This window comes from Balaenoptera borealis (assembly GCF_965194805.1).
Source record: "Balaenoptera borealis genome assembly, chromosome: 15".
In the NCBI taxonomy this organism is placed as follows: Eukaryota; Metazoa; Chordata; class Mammalia; order Artiodactyla; family Balaenopteridae; genus Balaenoptera; species Balaenoptera borealis.
This window is the reverse complement of record NC_138871.1, coordinates 56,211,712-56,230,750: the sequence shown is the minus strand read 5'-3', so window position 1 is coordinate 56,230,750 and position 19,039 is coordinate 56,211,712. Positions and strand designations below refer to the sequence as shown.

Genomic DNA, 19,039 nt, shown 5'->3' with positions numbered 1-19,039 from the left:
GGTGCAGACTAGGGGGAGGGCGCTAGGAAACCGCTCTACTGGCCAGTTTTCCATGGGGAATTCTATCAGGACATGGCATTCTAAAGCTGCTACTTTAGGGACGTGTTCAACCATGCAGCAGAATGCAAATCCCTCTCTAGTCTTTTCAAGTTTTTCCTAAGTCCGGTTTTCATTCTGGCTACGAATTAAGTTCTGATATCTTAAATCATGCAGAAAAAAAAGGGGTAAGAAGAGATTGAATTATATTAATTATATGGCATTGAAGCTCAACTAGAAAACAAGAATTACATTTCTTAAGTTTCTCTTCACTAGGCTTCTGCAGGTTATAATTAGTATTAAAAAGAATTTTACTTTTCATTTTATCCAAGCTGAAAAGAAGCTGAGCCTTAAATTCTGGCTTTACAGGAAAGAGAGATTCTTCTGGAAAACAAGAAAAAAAAATGAATAAACAGTCAAGCAAAAAACAAACCAGCACTATTCACCCATCACCCAAAAAGATAGCTTAAGTGACTCACTTTCAGCATTTGAAAATATTTTCTACCCACTGCTTCGTAAATTATTTTCTTGTTGGTGTGACACATCCTTTAGTAACAATCCAGCTTTTCCTTGGCTACCTAGATATATTTCCATAGTTACTACCAAAACAGATGGCCTTTTCCTGTATGATTGCAATAATCAAAAAGGAGCAGGCTTATTTACACAGAAGCATCCTCCATACAAATAGACATTTTGTTAATGCTCTGGACACTGTAGAGACAAAACAGAAAATCTCATTCACGTGGGCCTGCCTAATTTTGATTTTGCAATTATTCAGACTGAGGCCGAGCTAATGTTTACTTTTGGGACTGAGAGTTTCATTTAAAATTGGGAGAAATGTGGCCATCTCTTGGGAACTGGTGGCCAGGACACAAATATCCCAGACCAGGAATTTTCCCTGATGCAAAACGAAACAGAACAAGACAACCCAGGGGGCACATCTCACACATCTCACTCTCAGTGTGCTCTCCAGCAGGTTTGGCTAGTAACCTTTGGTTGGTGAAGGAGGGAGGTGGGACTCTGCACATGAGAAATATAAAACTGAGGAACAAAGGGGGATTTCAACCCACCTCAGAGGCCTCGAGGTGTGGCTTAACAACTAATACGTTAACCAGATGCTACTGTTACCCACCCATTAATAAGCAGTTCCCTAAATATATTACATACAATTTGGAGTAATGAAACTTTCATTTCATAATATCCAGTAATTTGAACACTTCACTGATTCAGACTTGCCTTTTTAAGGTATCCTTTTAAAGTGTAGGATTACCACATAAGAAAATGTTGGCAATTTTTCAAAATTTCAACATATATTGATATCCTTATGATGCTGTTTTCTAAGACCGTAAAAAGAGGATGATCAAGTAAGCTACTGTTTATGAAAGTACATTGTAAACTTCAACTTCTTTATATAAATGCTTGTTACTATTTTTTTTTCTTTTTCCTTCAACAACCCTGAAGCTTTTCAAAATTATGTTAAGTTTCTACAGTAAAAACCTAAGATGGTAAAGTCAGATGGAAAATATATGTTCTAATAGTTTAAAAATTATGCCTAAGTAGCAGCCCACAAATAATCTCATTAAGATTTTATGCTTCTTAAGCCTCAAGACACATTTTTTCTTTGCTGAGACACTTATAACTGTGCAATGACCCACGATTTCCTATTACAAGGAAAATATCTTTTGTAAGAAATCCTCAGTGTTTCTCAAGAATCTCAGAAATTCAGTTGAACCAGTCTTATTTAGCAACCCGTCACAACCACTTGGGCTTAACTGCAAGTTTTTCTTTCTTTTCTACTGATTTCAGATTAGAAGAAGAGACCACTGCTAGAGCAATGCCCAAGGGGGGCAGGGGAGCGATATCTCAAGAAAGCAAAGTAAGTCCAAGTGTTTGTTATTTAAAACTTCAGGTTAATTTTGGCATATTGAGAACTAGCTTGTCATACCCCACAGATGGAGCATCGTAAACATGAGCAAAAGGGCGAATTGTAGTATTAAGCGCTAGCGTAGCTAAGGGAGTGGCGAAGAGCATGGGTTCTGGAGCCAGATTGCCTGGTTCAAATCCTGGCCTTATCACTTCTTAGCAGTATAACCTAGGGCACATTTCTAAACTTCCCACTGCCCAGCTTTCCCTCTCTGTAGGATGGAGGATGGGGATGATAATGTTAGGGACCTCATAGTGTTGTCATGATGATTAAATGAATTAGTATGCATCAAGTCCTAAAACAGTGTCTGGCCCATAGTAAATATCTGCTAATTATTATCACTTATCACTAATTATATGGAAAAAAATCAGAGCAAAGATGATAGGGACCAAGAAGCAACACAGCACAACAGATATCCCATTATGCCAAAAATCTTATCTGTCTGATGCTCCACTGTATTTCTATCCTGCCGGACACACAATCGATGCTTACAGTAATTATCTGTTGAGTAAATGAATAAATGAATCAACTCCTGACTCCTTAACGAATCACTTTTTGACTGTGGACACATTCTGCTTACTCCTTCTGGACCTTGACTTTTCCATCTCCAAAGAAAGTTACCAACACCTGCCACTTGCTACCTCAAAGTGATGATCATCAGTATAAGGGAAAAAGCAAATCATTTCAAACTTACTGAAGGGATATCAAAAGTCAATGACTTTTAAAACCAATGTTCCTGGGCTTCCCTGGTGGCACAGTGGTTAAGAATCCGCCTGCCAATGCAGAGGACACAGGTCCAAGCCCTGGTGGGGGAAGATCCCACATGCCGCGGAGCAACGAAGCCCGTGCGCCACAACTACTGAGCCTGTGCTCTAGAGCCCGCGAGCCACAACTACTGAAGCCCGCATGCCTAGAGCTCCAGGGTCCGTGCTCTGCAACAGGAGAAGCCACCACAATGAGAAGCCCGCGCACCGCAACGAAGAGTAGCCCCCGCTCGCCGCAACTAGAGAAAGCCCGCGCACAGCAACGAAGACCCAATGCAGCCAAAAATAAATAAATAAAATAAATAAATCTATTTAAAAGACCCCAATGTTCTTTTGTTATTGAGTACCTATGAACACAGTCAATAATATTGAAAGGCTCCTCTGTAATACCCTGAGTCCTGTTTCCTTTCAAAGAAGTCCTCTGACTCCAGTTGGCCAGGGGGAATGTGCAGACATTGTGCTAGGCCCTAAGAGATGGCTGTTCAGACCTCAGTGTGCAGAGGCACTACCTGGGGGAAACTGCTGACTTTTAGATGTCTATGGGACATGCAGAAGGAGTTGTCCAACAGAAAGGTGAATCTATGATTCTGTACAAGTTCTAGATCTAGGACTGACTCATCAATGTATGTGAGTTGCCAGCCAGGTGAGGACTGTACATGTAAGGTGAAAAAAGAAAAGAGTGGAGGGCAGGACCAAGAGGTGCACCAACATTTAGGAGGCAGCATGAGGAAGGGGCCCTGAAAGAGGAGGAAGAAGCAATGGCCAAACAAGGCCACACAGGAAGAGCATCCTGAAGATGCCAGTGTGCAAGAGTGTCAAATACCAGAGGAAGATTCAGAAAGATAAAGACTGAAAAGCATCCAGTGGCTTTTGTAATGAAGAGGTCACTACTATTTCCCCTTTGTCAGTGAAGCTTCAGTGAAGTGGTGGAAGAAGCATCCAGACTGCAGTGGTTTAAGGAAGGAATAAGAGAGGAGGAAATGGAGACTGTAAACACAGACGACCTTTTCCAAGAGTCTGGCTATAAAACAAAGGAGAGAACTACGGTGGTAGGTAGAGTGGGTGTCTCCACGGAGAGAGTCCATGCCTGATGGCTTCTATTTTCTCTTGCAAATAAGAGATGATGAGAGTAGGGCCTTGGGTTACGGCAATGACACAAAGTAGGCCCTCAGCAAACACATTTAATGGATGGATGACCTAGTGACGAAGAGTGCTCACAAAATAAAGTGAAAGACAAGAATAAATGGTGAAGAAGAGAGCAGCTGTCGCTGTGTGGAGGGGAGGCAAGCCGGGCAGTCAAGAGTCTCAGTGCTCAAGGTGAGTGAGGAAAATAAGGCCCAAAGGGAAAAAGTCGAAGGGTATGAGGGTGAATGATCTGGTGCAGCTAATGTGACTAATGCAGGTTGTTTTAACAAGAAGATGATAAATAGACTGGTAAGGGTCAAGGCCCAGAGGAGAGGGAGGAAAAAAACTGCGCCGATCAGAGAAAAATAATCAAAACATGGTATGTCGTGCATTTTTCTTGTCTCATTTTAAGCCTACTGTAATTCTTCTTTACCTTCATACTCTCTTCCCTAATTCAGATTTTTCTGCCTAAAGAGAAAAACATACAGTTTTGATTCTAAAATGTTCCCTACCAGGTAGGAGAAGATGACTTCATATTAGCTGGCATTTGGGGCTTGGTACTCTCAAATCTTCAATTCAGCATTAAAAATGCCTGCTGAGCATCTTGGCTACATTTTTGAGAAAATAATTAAGATTAAGGAAATAAATGCTCCTTAAGGAAAAATAGTATTAAAATATTTTAAAATTTAAATATTACTACATTTGTAATAATTTTCCCATTACTCTTCATTATTTCCATAAGACTTGGAAATGCAACACTTGGGAGTAAATACCGTTCTTAATTAAAGTTACCAAAGATTCACCATGGACGGTTTCTTCTGTTAAGTAGCAAACCATTTATTTTGTGAATTTCCTGGGTCACCCTTGATTCAAGTGGAAGCAAAGCTCTTTATGATAACTTTCAAGTTATGAATCATAAAACTCTGTCACAATCTTCCGCTTGTTAGAGCCCACTGTCTGCAGAATGAACAGTATGACTTTCCTCTCTTAAGAGCTGCTAACCAACAAGGGAGATTTCTTAAAGTCTTCAGGATGGTAAACTGAATTCCCGTGTTCTTTTCCTGCCTTGCTACTAGGGAAAGCCTCCTGCATTTCTCCAACCCACCAGTGCTCCTCCCCTTGTTTACAGGACCTTGGTCCTTAGTGTATCTGCCATATAATTAAGTGGTTCATATACAGTATGTCAGGTTCACAAGCATGCGTTTTATCTCACTAGCTAGATCATAAGTTCTTCAAGGATGAAAAACCTTTTTCCTTCACTTTGCATCTTATCCAAGACCTAATGCTAGCTAGGTATACAATGGATGTTTAACAACTACTTAGTTAATCTATTAACTGATTGGATTCTAAGTTTGAGAGTGAATGGCAGCAATAGGCCATGGATTATCATCATTGTCAGAAAATTTCACCTAAGAATGAGGCTGTCTACAGATCAAATCACTTGTTCTAACATGACCTGAACTGGCCTACTGAAGTAACAGATAACATTGCAGAAAAGCTGGTCCTTACAAGTTTTGTTTTTCTAGCTTGCTTTGTCAATGCATTCCATTAAGAGGTGAACTCCTCATTCCTTTTGCTCAAAAACATATTTAGAAAATGGTCTTAAAGAGATCTGGCACCAGAGATTAAGTTGGCCAGGCCCCTCTCTAGGAACTGAGAGAGAAAAATCGGTGACAGATGTCAGAGTATCTTTTTATGCCAGAACTCTTCGCAAAAAAGCCACGCGATGCAGAAAACATGATTTCATTCCACACACTGAACCTCAGGTACCCCTGGGTAGAATTTGGAAATTCAGAAGGCCATAAGCAAAAAAGCCCTCCAAATAAAGCACTAGCTAGGCAGGGCCATGGTAAAAAGGAGACCAAGTAGATAGCTGCCCAAACTGTGATTTCACCAGTATTGGGAAACACCTTCCGATCTCTGCTTTTAGGTCCTCCCTTATGTAAGGCCTAAAATTCCATCACCTAGATTCCTCACTTTATTTCAAAATGTGTATCTGTGTAACACAACAAACAGCCCCAAGGAAGGTAATGACTAGGGTCATTTACACGTCTGTATGAAAGGAAGGAGTAGGCATGGGTTTGGCTTATAGGCAGAGGAAAACTGAGCACTCAAAAAAGCCCTGAGTGGAACTGAACATCTGCACCTTGACAATCTTGCTCAAGGCCTGGCCTGGTATCAGAGTCATATCACTAAAACCAGAGGTCAGGGTTTCTACACGTTAATGGCATGGCAGGTCCCTTTTTTCACCCAACCATTGTTAGCAGATCAGGATGGTATAGGGAGACTCCTAACCTTTAATCCCATTCTCTAAGGCTCATGGAATTGACCAGTAACCACAGGACAGGTGGAGTTCTGAACCTCTAGGATGGCCAGGCAGGAGGAAGTGCTGTAGTAACAACACCAGGAAAGCCCTATTCTCAAGTATTTTTACTTGTAATGGGCTAGGACTGGCAACTCCTTTATTCTTTCTACAGGCATCTCTGTTTGAAGTTTGGACAACAAAGAGTTATCTATTTTAATCACTCCTCAGAAAAGCATCTCTGACTTTTCTCAAAGACTCAGATGTTCCTTGTACTTGTCAGAAAACAAATGTGGCTTAGGCCAACATCTGAAATGGAGAAAAATATAGCAACCACCAAAAAATGATAATTAAATTAATAAGGAATGCTTTTCAGACATGACATCCCATAGGCCAAAAAAATGTTTTCAGAACTATAGAGAACAAAGTTATAGAAGTTACTTAGAAGCTAAATTTAAGTGGATTAACTGCTGAAGGGTACCATGTAGGAGCAGACCACCGTGATCTGTGGGCCATCTGAAGTATGGCACCCCAACTGGTAGATGGAGGAACCCATGAATAAAAATGTACAAATATGTGTTACAGGTTTAGAGGCAGGTTTATCATTTCACTGCACATTTAGAATCTACAGCCAGGTTGTTCAGCTATTCTAAAATAAGACACCTCAAAAAAGATGCCTTGACGGTCATCCGGCCCCACCTCAGATGCACTGCAGAAATCTTAAAAATATACACAACATGTGATCAGTTTTCCTTGATGACATTCAATGACCAGCAGCTCAGTATTATGGAAATCTGTTCGTTCTCTTGATGCAGAATGTTAACTCTCACAAAATTCTTCCTTATATTAAAATTTGAAATCTATCTCTTACTTTCCCATTGGGAGCACACGAGAGAAATTATGTGCCTTCTGTCATACGGCGGCCTCTCAAATATGTAAAGACTGTTACCATGTTGTCTCTAACTAGTCTTTTCCAGTCTAACTATTTCCAGATGTTTAGCCTCCTCCTCATCTTGGTCACCTTCTCTGGATAAATATTAGTTTATCAGTGACCCTCCTAAAACGGGAAGCCCACAGCATAATAACATAATAGCAGAATGGTGTGGGTTTAGTCTGACCAGCAGAGTTCAGGGGGACTATAGCCTTCACTACCTAGAAGCAGCAACTGTGTCATACTGCTTCCTCAGGGCTCACCAGGAAATCCCGTTCCTCAAGATTTTTTCATAAAAACTGCTATGAAGCCGACCGCTCTCATTCTATACGTATGTAATTTTGACTTTTCTTTACAAAATCAGAACATGATATATATCTCTATTAAATGTTATCTTGATAGTCTCAGCCCATCAATCCAGTCTTCCAAGGCTACTCTGAAATCATATTTTTCAATTATGGACTATATTAGACATATCAAATAAAAAAGAGTAGAGAGAATAATATAACAGCCATTTGCCCAAAACCCAGCTTAAGAACACATCACAAATAAAACAAGCTCCTAGTATATGCTTCCTTAATTTTATCCCCTCCTTCCCTGCTTCATACAGGTAATGGCTACTAGCCTGAATTTGTGTCTGTCACTCCCATGCTTAAAGACTATTTTGAATGGGAGTCCATAACCAATTATATTTCTCTTATATGCAAACCTAATAAGCACACAATCTAGTCTGTCTTCATTTTAAGTAAGTAATTCAAACGCTGAATAAAGCAGTATTGTCCTCATCTATCAGACTCGTAATCCCATCAGAACAATGAGGTGACTGGCATGACAAATTCTTAGGGAATCCTTACTAGCTCTCAGCAAATAAAGTATGAAGCACTTGCAAGTAATACATTGAATGATCCAGTCTAAAACAATATCGGCACAATTGTCTGGTCACTGATAAAAATATGCCTTTTCCTCTCTCTTTTGAAATCTTTCTGCAAGCTCCGAGGATAACATTCCCATGCCACACCCCCCCCAAATTACTGACTTGGTTCTAGGCTAACTTGCACCTGAGGCTGTAAGTTATCTGGGTCCAAGGATTTGCCTTTATCCACAGGAGACAGTGTTCTTTTTCTATCACCTCACCTACATCTGGTTTCAGGGCCTTCCTTTCAGTTTACTGGCAAAGACAAAGCTGAAGCAGGAGTTAAAAAAATCTGCCCTCTATCACCATTATACTATCAACCCCTTCCTCTCTCTAGAATTTTTCTTAACCAACAAACTAAGGGGCGTTTATCTGCTATTTTGTAGTCAGGATTATCCCCATTATACAGATTGACAGCCTGAAGCACTCAGGGGCCCTCCTTTTCGTGCCACATTAATCAGGAGGCCTTCCCCCATGTATTTTGGCTTGTTTATAATTCTATGACCTCCCTCCTCCTCTTATCAATCCAGGCTCCTCTCATTTGGCTCTAAAGCCTGCAGCATGGTAGCTGCAAGGTGGACCTCCAGATCCCTTGACTGGATAGCAGTCAGGGGAGAGGAGGTCCGAGTCCAGGAAGGTCTCAGGTCATAGGCTCATAAGGCCAGAGAGGACCCTGGGTAATGTCCAATACCTTAATTTGATAGAAAAGGAAACCGAGGGTGTGACCTTCAGAGAGGTGAAGTCAAAATAAAAGCAAATGTCAGAGCTCACATTAGAGCATAAGATTCCTCAAAGGGCGGGTAAAACAGAAAACCCAGCTGAGCCTCCTTTCTACATAATCAGTAACCAGTGGGATATGAAATGTGGCTCCGATACTGTAAGACTAGGAGTCCCTTAAGTACTTCATAGATACACAGATCTGCTAAGACACGAAGTGTCTCATTTCACAGTTAGTTTCGTTTTTAGGTTAATAATTCAGCCTCTGTGCCCAAACCTGGGTTACGCAGAGAAAGGTACCAAAAATGAAAAACAAACCGAAAAAATCCATAGCTGCTTCTCCATGGAAAGAGATTAAGATTTATTTGGAGGGAATAAGTATTGAGCATATAAATTACAATATGATACAGTAATGATGACTAGTAAGAAAAGAGATTTAAATTAATGCTATAGCTATTCAGAGAGAGAGAGGATTAAGAGCTGGGGTGGAGAGAAAGGGAGGTGGTATGCCTTCTTTCCCAGCAGTGTCTCAACAGCCCTCTGCCTGATTTCTCTCTGTATAAAGCAAATCCTGCCTTCTACTTATCACAAGGATTCTGGGAAGACAGAACAGATAGAAATGTGCAGCCTTGGAGGAAAGTTCCTGGTATTACAATCACAAATGAAGGTGGAAGCCAACTACTGTCTACTGCAAAAACCCCAGCTCTACACGATGGCAAATAAGATCTTCAACTTCATAACCTGGGTAAGGAGTAAGGTGATAATCCTTGCATTATGTAACTTTCAAGGAAAAGAAAACAAGAGTCAATATTATTTCCCAATATCATAGGCTTCAAAGGCCTAAGTCTTAGTTTTTGTACTCCCTACCCCTCCCTTCTTCTTAAGACTGGTACAATCAAAAGGTTCCATGAAATATTTTAAAAATACATAAAATGCGTATTTTCCAATTTTTGTTTTGATTGTTGACTAGATGTTTCAATATCGCAACTAAAACAGTTTCCATTGCATACATAGGTCGCCATGGGTGATTTCCACTGCCACGTGTTTAATTAAGATTGTATGGTTATCTGTACCTCAAAATTTTTCACAAAACAGAAAGGCAGATTTCACTGAAAATTTACCTAAAGTGAACAATGATTGAAATGGTTTGGAGAAAAACATATCAAAAGTCATTTGCAATGAAAATAAGTCAAAAAGGGGGGAGGCTGGCGAGATTCTTTTAAAAGCATCCCAGAGTGAGTAAAAGGCAGTAGAGGGATTTAATCCGATGCTGAGACCTCAGTTATCTGCAATAGAAGGCACTTTTTGCCTCACACATACAGGTACCACACTGGTCCAAGGAGGGTACAGAACCTTGCTCAAGCATCACAGCTAGTGAATAAGTGGCAGAGCTTAGAAAGAACCAAGTCTCTTGAGTCCAGGGCCTTTGTTCTGTTCAGGATTGCCGAGGTTTGAGGCATTTTGGGTTTCCTACAGCTCATCAATTCAAACTTGAAGCTTGCTTGTGAAAGGGAATTCCAAGGTGTGTGTCCAGAGATATTCTGGTCTCTAGAAAGCCCCGGACAAGTGGGCACTAGTGAACTGTATTCAGGGAGCTAGTCAGGGTCCCTTTTAAAGCATGCGTCACTCTGCTCTGTGGTGTCTGAACTGAAGGGTGAATGGCCTTAAATTGAAGGCATCATCTCTGCATGGAAGAGGGCTGTGTATCTGGATCCAGCACAGCATTAGGCACATAAAATACACTCGATTTGAAAAAACCTTGTAAACAAAACACTGGGATTAACATGATCATTTCTGTTCCAAGATGATGCAACAAATCATAGCTGTGCACACACATAACTGTGGAAGATCCACATCAGAAGCTTCTAAGATTTAAGTTAACAAAGAAAGGCAACAGAGATATAAGCTTAGATTCCCAAATGTGGAATAAGGGACAAAGGTACAAATAATACTTCCTAACACCTCAGAGAGAGGAAGGAAATGGCAGGTAAGTATATGTAAATCAAAGGGAAATAAAAAGCTGTCATCAGGGCTTTTAATCTTCTCATTGTACAACTGATTCACTTTAGCACAGTCAGAGCAACCTTTGTGCTACTCCCACTAGCTGAAAAATTTTGCTTTAGCTAAACTCAGAGTATCCAAGAGCCTGATTAGAGCTCTTCCAAGTACGTAAATTAATACTAGCAATGCCACAAAAATAAAACACTGCCCATCCACTTGTGCATACATCCGTCTTTTCAGCCATTATCCCAAGTCAACACAGCCCAATCTTTACCATGATTAGAACCACAAATACTGCCTGGATTGGCAGGTTTTTACGATCAATCTTTCACTTTTTTTGTGAATAATTTTCTCAGAAGTAATTTAAATCTAATGTGTATAGTTTTACCAAATTTGCTGTTTTTTAAAAATCTTTTTATATAGTTCATCTCTCCAGTGTCACTGTGAACATTTTAGGGTAGCACAAGGTTGTCCTGGCAGTAGGTTGATGAAACCCAAAACTGGGTTTTCTAACTCTAAATCTAGGATCTTTCTACTTTCTTTTCAAGAAAAGCCAGGCTTCTTCTATCCCAGGCCACAGACTGGCCCCAATTACCCCAAGCAATGATCCCACAGATGTAAGCCTGAGAGAAAGCCTGCACCCAATCAAGCCACTGCCACCACTGGAAAAGCAAGGTCAGGAGCAGACCCCACTGCAAGTGGGGCATGACTTCTACATCGTGAAAATAGCCTGCACTTGGATCCACTGCCTAGATACAGGCTCCTAATCGCTCCTAGTTGCGTAAATTTCAGGGCCCTTGGGGCTACTCAGTGTAGCTAAAATTCTTAACTACACAAAAGGGAGTTGGATAATTTGGTGTAATAGAAAGAGGATACCCAACACTCTTGACAAGCCCTACAGTCTTGGGTTCATATTCCAACTCTATAACTGAGTCACTTTCTGAACCTCAGTTTCCTCAACAGGTAAAGAGAGGTGTAACACCTCCTCTCAGAGTCATTGTTAAGCAAAACGCCCAGTTCAGTGCCTGGCAAACAGTGGAGACTCAACAAGGTTGGTCTACTTCCTACTGAATTCTCTGCTCAGAATATTTTCTTGCTTGTTCTCTGCATTACTGTGTCAAAAGCTACTTCTAATAAACCTCCTGAATAGCCTAACCAAGTATGATCCTACTACTGTATAGTTTATTAAAATCATCTCTCTGTATGTGTGTGGTTCTGATAATGTTTGATATCTCAAATTTAATCTTGCTACTCAATGTGTGATCTGCAGACCAGCAGCCTCGGCATTACCTAGAAGTCTGTGTGAAATGCAGAATCTCAGGCCCCACCCCAGACCTACTGAATCAGAATTTATGAGACCCCCAAGTGATATGTTTACATCTTAAAGTTTGAGAAACACTGCCTATAACATACTTTGACATTCAATAAACCAGAGCCTACGGACACTCTAAGGAATCCGCTATGGCACTTTTGCTGCTGGTGATGCTCTATGAATCTTTATTCAAGTAGAAAGCAACCACTGACTAAGGCATTTTCACTGGAAGGACAGGAGAACTGTACATTTCTTTCTTTGTGTTTCTGAGTTAAGAAAAAGAAGATGCACTAAGTACACTAGCCTTAAGGCAATATTTAAATCTCCTATGTTCATGCGATCTTTGTATACGTAATGAGTGCTCTGAGTATAATTAGTAATATGAGCTTTCTGATTATATGTAAACTAATAAATAACAGGAAGGATACTTTCAACGTAGTAACTTCTGGTTTCTAGGATGTAACACATATCAGATTGATTAGAAATAAGCTTCCACAAATTGGATGTTCTCAACACAGGATGATAAAGTTCTAAAGCGTGTCTTTGTTTCTAACGTACACTGTGATTCTGTATATGTGCCTCCCCCAACCATCAACTTTCTGAATTATTTTTTAGTTCTTTCCAGTTATATGTGAAAGTACAATTTTTAAATGTTCCTGAAAGTAAAATTTATGACCCAAATTCCTAAAATGAATCACCAAATGCTGGATATGGGAGGCTGGTAACTCTGTGTATCAGGAAACAAAAACCAATCTGAGTGAGTCATCTCTGTGATCACAGATAACACAGCCACAGCCAGGGCTTGGCGCAAACAAATGGCTACAGCAATCACACACCAGAATCTTGTGTCTAATGGTTTCTCACATTAAAATGCATCAGTCAGCTCTGTGAAACCAGGAAGTGGAACCCAGGACACCACATAAATAACAAGTACACTCTCTTGAGTTGGTTATATTTTATCCTTCTGCTGTATTTCAATTTTTGGTAGATACATAAAAATGAAGGTGCTGCTTTGTCAAGAGGTAAGCAGAAAGGTAAAAGCTAACTAATATCACAGGGTTTCTGAAATATTTCATAAGAAAATTTCAATACTTTTTGGAGGCCTGTTTATTGAGGCCTTTGATCCAAAATGAAAAAGGTGATCAGAAGCTGGCGAATGCCTCAAAGAAATGTAACAAGAAGAAGTGGTAATAGGCTGTAGAAGCAGAAAAGCCTGTTATCATTTGATTCCATGTGTAACCTTTATGCATGGCTTTTTCTCAGGTACTCCAAGCTTGAAAGGGAAGATGAGTGGGAAGTGAACTCGTGCTACACAGCATTGCCATCTAGATGTTGCCCCTTGCAACCACCAGCAAACTCCTCCAGAGTGAAGGGCCAGGTGTCCTCTTGAACCCCTGGACAGGGGATATATGCCAGAACCGAGCCTGCCCCATGCTGGCCAGGCTCAACACAGGGATAATGCAAACACCCAGGCTATGTTTATCAAAAGGGGGTATCTCCTATCAACACCACACACCCATTAGCAGGCAGGACTCCCAGAAAACACTACTTAAACAGTAGATATGAGCTCCTAAACCCACCATCTGAAACACTGGAGACCAGCTGGGGGCAATGGCAATAATCCCAGGCCCCTGCCTTCACAAGAACCCTCCCAGAGTAAAAAAAAAAAAAAAAATCTATTATTTCTGAAATAGGAACAGGATTAAATAGCCCCATAAAGCCCCCATGCCCACTCCCATTATTTCCATGAGGCATACACTACCTCATGATGAAGGGAATAAAAGGTGCCATGCTGAGAGCAGAACAGGTGCCATCCATCGGGGAAGGGTAGAGCCTCCCCAACACCAAAAGTAAGAGAAACATGCTGGGATGATGGTTTAGTTCTCCTGTATCACTGAAAAAAAAAAAAATTATTGTACATAAAAGGTTTAAAACTTTAGGCAAGGCACTATCTTCCAACGTTTTTCTCATTAAGTAATTATGTATTGATATATAAAGTGAGATTCCACGATCAGCAATAATTTTCCGTTTTGCGTTTTTTCCTCCATTCACTTCATATTTTCTTAGTGTGCAAATGAGGAAGAACTACTGGCAAAGCCATGGATTGGGCTTTTGCACAGGATTCTCTTCTCAAAGCATATTATTTGATAATTCGAGTCTGCTGTTTTGATTTCAGCTGTTCAGACAGTAGAGAGGTGTCTATTCCAGAGTATGAAACGTGAAACTTTCAACATCCAAATGTACTTAAGAAAGCGTGAACAGTCACTTACTAGGGCCAGAAAAGCCTGTCTGCACAAATTACTAATGTGAAGAAATGTATCACAAACAGAAGTAAAATTCATTGATGCGATTTTATTTCCTCATTACAGACAATTGGTATAAATTCATGCCAAGTGCAAAAACTGCTAAAAGAATAAAATGGTCCATGCTCTAAGATGTCGATTCTAAAAATTACACTACCAGCCACAGAATGTGATTGAAAAGACAATGGTGAACTTTTTTATCTGTTCTGATCAGACTGGAAGCCCTCTTAATAGCATTATTTTGTGTTTCCAGGGTCACTGGCCATCTGCAGTCAAGGAGAATAGTACCATTTCTGATCACAAGTGACCAGATTAGTCAGCTGCAACAGGCCAGTGATAAAAAAATGACAGGTGCGTGTTAAAGCAAACTCAATATGTAAACACACAGATTTTGAATATAAGAGGAAGAAAATGATTCTTAGAAGAAATCACCATGTGCTTCTAAAAAGCTAACTCCTATAAAACACTAAAAACTTTAAAAATAGGATTTTTAAAATGTAAAATATAATATAAAACCTGGATTTTATACAACCTTTCAGGCACATATCTACTACAGAGTGTCAGGCAACATGATGTATTTAATAAAGAAGCACTTTAAAAAAAATCCATCTATGTTTACAAGGAAGAAGCTGATTAAAAACTGCTGCCTGGAGGGAAAAATCTTGAAGTAATTCACATCCTTGATTTCACTTTGCCCCACCCTATTCTCTTCTTACCTGTCTACGGTATTGGCTACAGTTTCCAACTGTTTGAGAAGAAAGGGATAGAGTTCAGGGAAACGAGAGAAAAATTCACTCCCTGTCATTCTGTGGAGAGAGAAAAAGAGATAAATTACTATCATTTATTTCTTCTGATTTGATAATAAAGCCTTTTTATTTATTTATTTTTCTAAAGAATGACAACGCAGATCATTTGAAGATTTAATGAAATAAAGTTAAGAACAAAACTCACATCTGAAGAATTTAACAATCAATAGAAACAACACATTTAATTTGGATTTTGGAAATGCTCTTAACGCATGGAATTTTATCTCAAAATTTAAGATTACATATACTTACAAGTATTTAATACTAACTTCTGACAGCGAAGAAATATGCAATTTGTGAAAATGCCAAGTTTCCACAATTGATTTGGACTATGAGTATAGTCGGCACCTGGCGGACTGAGACTGACTCAGCGTCAGTAGGAGGGGCAGCGTCAGTACTGAGGGCAGTGTCAGTAGTAAGGGCAGCGTCAGTACTAAGGGCAGCGTCAGTACTAAGGGCAGCGTCAGTAGTAAGGGCAAATGTAAAACAAGGTTTCTCGAAGTCGGCACCAATGGCAGCTTGGATGAGCTTCTCTTTGTTGTGGAGGCCGTCCTGTGCATTGTAGAGGGTTTAGCAGCCTCCACAGCTTCTACCCACTAGATACCAGTAGCTCAACACCCCCTCCTCCCACCAGCTGACAACCAAAAATATCTCTGGATGTTGCCAAATGTACCCTGAGAGGGAAAAAAAGGTTCCCAGCTGAGACCCACTGGTCTGGAGCACGGTTATCAGAAGACATGGCATGTGAAGTTCTGGAGTGCCAATCTGAGAGGGCTACCTTTTCCCTCTTTATAAATACTCCCCCCTGAACTCTGACAAGATTCTGAAAATTGGTCCTCAAACTGTACAACCGACAAAAAAGCTCAAGCTAAACATAGCGTTTGGTGTTAAGTACTGTCTCCAAAACTATTAAAGAATTACTCTGAAGGGGTAACATAAATATTCCCCAACTTGCCCTTCTTAGCAACTCTAGATGCATGCTCCTATTAATGAAGACCCAAAATATCATTGTTTAAAAATTGGGGTATAAAAAAATTGGGGTGTATTTCACACACAGTGAAATGCTCAAACCTTAAGTGTACCATTCAATCAATTTTCACAAATGCATACACTCACGTAATCCAACCCTATGAAGCCTCAGTAAATTTCCATCATCCCAGAAAGTTCCCTTGTGCCCCTTTCCCAGTCAATTCTGAATCCCCAAAGCAACCATGATTTGATTTCTATCACCACAATTTGGTTTTGTCTATTTCAGAATTTCATATAAATGTAATAATGCATTACATAACTTTTTGTGTCTGGCTTTTTTCACTCAGCATAATGTTTATGAGATTCATTCATGTTATTCAACATATCAATAGTTTGATTCTTTTTGAATATACAAGGTTGTTTATCCATTCTTCCCTTGACAGACAGGGACTGTTTCCATTTGTTGGCTTTCATGAATAAGGCTGCTATGAACATTCTTACACAAGGTTTTTTGTGGACACATGTTTTAATTTTTCTTAGATAAATATCTGATAATAAAACTGAACTATGTTTAACATTTTAGAAAACTGTTTTCCAAAATAGTTATAGCATTTTACACTCCCAACAACAAATAAGCATTCTAGTGGCTCTATATCCCTTCCAACATTTGCTGTTGTCTTTTTTTCCATTTTAGCCATCCTGTGGGTATGTAGTGGTATTTCCCCATGATTTTGGAGAGAAGTGATTACTTTTGTTTGTTGCATACTTTTTAAACCTTACCACACTATAAATTTTCTTCTATACCTATTTCATATTCAGTAAGATCAAAATTTTTGAAAAGTCCTTACTCCATCCCAAGTTACAGATTTATTGAACATTTACTGGATATTTTATGTAAAATATGCTCATTTCCTTTTTGTACTTATTAGATATTTTTATGGAAAAAATTAATAAATATTATAAGAAACACACTAGACTGCCCAGTGCCTCTCCTCATAGAAAACTATGCAAAAGTATCTTAGATTTCTCTTTTAAAAAACTCAGTGCATTCAAGTACTTACTTTTTGTTTGACTTTTTTCCCCCAACAAATATGTATATTACACATACTGCTGTGCACCTTGATTTTTTTTCATCTAAACTATATCTACAAAGTCATTCAATATCAGGCACTCTGAACTATTTCTTTCCATTTAATGGCTGCAGAGTAAACCACATTATGGTTGAGTGTAACTGATTTAATCCCTAATGGTTAGGGCTTTGGGTTGTTACCAGTCTCTTGCTGTTACAAAGGATAACATGTATAAATTTCGTCGTTAATAAACTGCAAACCTGGGCTTTGCAAGGTCAACGTTTTATTGAGGGGGAAGACAAAACAATTCCGCTACAGGCTATGTTACATTCTTTACCACTTCCAAGCAAAACTGGTCAAGAATATCAGCTTCCATTTTTAGTGGAGTCACTTAAAGATAAAACTGTAAGAGTTCAGTACTGGGATCCCTGAGTACATTTGCTCATACAGAACATCTCCATCTACACAACAAAGCCTGGTGGATATCTCTTCTCAAGGAATCAGTCACTAATTTCCAGGGGAGTAAGTCATTCCTTAATGGCCTGATATCTCTTGGTGGAGTAACAAAGACAAGCATTCTCACTTAAGTAGACCATATGGTTGTTATCACCATCATCTAGAAATTGCCTTGATAAATAACTGGCTCTGCTGACCATGATAATGCCAGAGAAAAGGGCTGAGGACCTACTATTCTAAAATTAAAGCCTTTTTTTTTTTTTTGGCTGCACCGCGCAGCTTGCAGGATCTTAGCTCCCCAACCAGGGATCGAACCCAGGACTTCATGACAAGAGAAAGCAGAAAACATAGGATGACATACGATTTTTTAGAAATCTGAATGCCAGACTAGACAGATTCACCTGTCTTACAGGCATTGAAAGTATCTGAATAGGAGAGAGAGGTGACAAGAGCAGACAGACTAGAGAGAGTAGAAATGTGGTGACCCCATGGACATTCACTAAATGTGTACCTTTTCACCTCAACTACAGCATTAATATTTATAGGCATCTATACTTCCCTGCATCTCTCTTGATACACAGCACAATACTATGTACATGTTGGTTGACTGGTAAATATTTTGGCAATGAATGAATAAGTAATATTAGCCGCAGAGGAAAAAAAATTCTAATATAGTTGACCTCAGACCTATGCCTTATGCCTTTTTTCTTCTCTCAGTGACTGGTACCCACCCAGCTGACACTTAACTACTCACCCAACTTGCCAAGCCTGGAACTCCCAGTGCACCCAGTCAACAGGCAAATCTTGCTGCTTCTACCTCCAGAGTATCTGTTGAGTCTATTTCCCACCATCCCCACTACTTACAAGTCTGACCGCCATTATTTCTTGCCTAGATGCTATGTCAGCCTCTCACTTGATCTCTTTGCCTCAGAGCTTCCCCCTGTGTAACTCTCTGTTGTGATAAGAATCCTCTCTTTAAAATACAAAGCTAATCATGCGACATTATGAGATTAATGGCTCCCTACTGCTTTTTGGAGAGTCTAAACTCTTTAGCCTGATTTTCAAAGTTCTGCTTAATCTGACTCACTTGTAAAGCTATCTCTTGCCTCTCCACCTTCAAACCCAGCCATGCAGAGTTTCTTTTGGTTCTTTCAACATTACATGCTCTTTCTAGTCTCCAGATGTTGGCAAATATACTTTCTACTAGGAACACTTCTGCCCTCGCCCACCCCAGACTGACTCCAAATAATCCTTCAATTTGGGGCTTAGGCCAGCTTCTTCCAGGACACCTTCCCTGATGTCGCAAATGTGGGTTAGGTGCCTGACATTGGTCTTACACTATAACCTACAATCTCCCCATCATAGCACTTATAGCACTTCATACATAGAACTTCCAATTTACTTATTTCT

At 39.8% G+C, this 19,039-nt stretch overlaps 1 protein-coding gene across 4 annotated transcripts in view; it reads right to left on the bottom strand.

Moving 5' to 3' along the window:
- Window positions 1-19,039, bottom strand: part of THADA (THADA armadillo repeat containing) — a 319,657-nt gene that overhangs the window by 165,373 nt on the left and 135,245 nt on the right. For all 4 annotated transcript variants that reach the window (XM_082357946.1, XM_082357947.1, XM_082357949.1 and 1 more), the window contains 2 exons: window positions 15,045-15,134; window positions 13,788-13,919 (listed from right to left, as the gene is read on the bottom strand). In XM_082357946.1, the coding sequence (XP_082214072.1) occupies window positions 13,788-13,919; window positions 15,045-15,134 (222 nt within the window). The remainder of the gene's footprint in view (window positions 1-13,787; window positions 13,920-15,044; window positions 15,135-19,039) is intronic.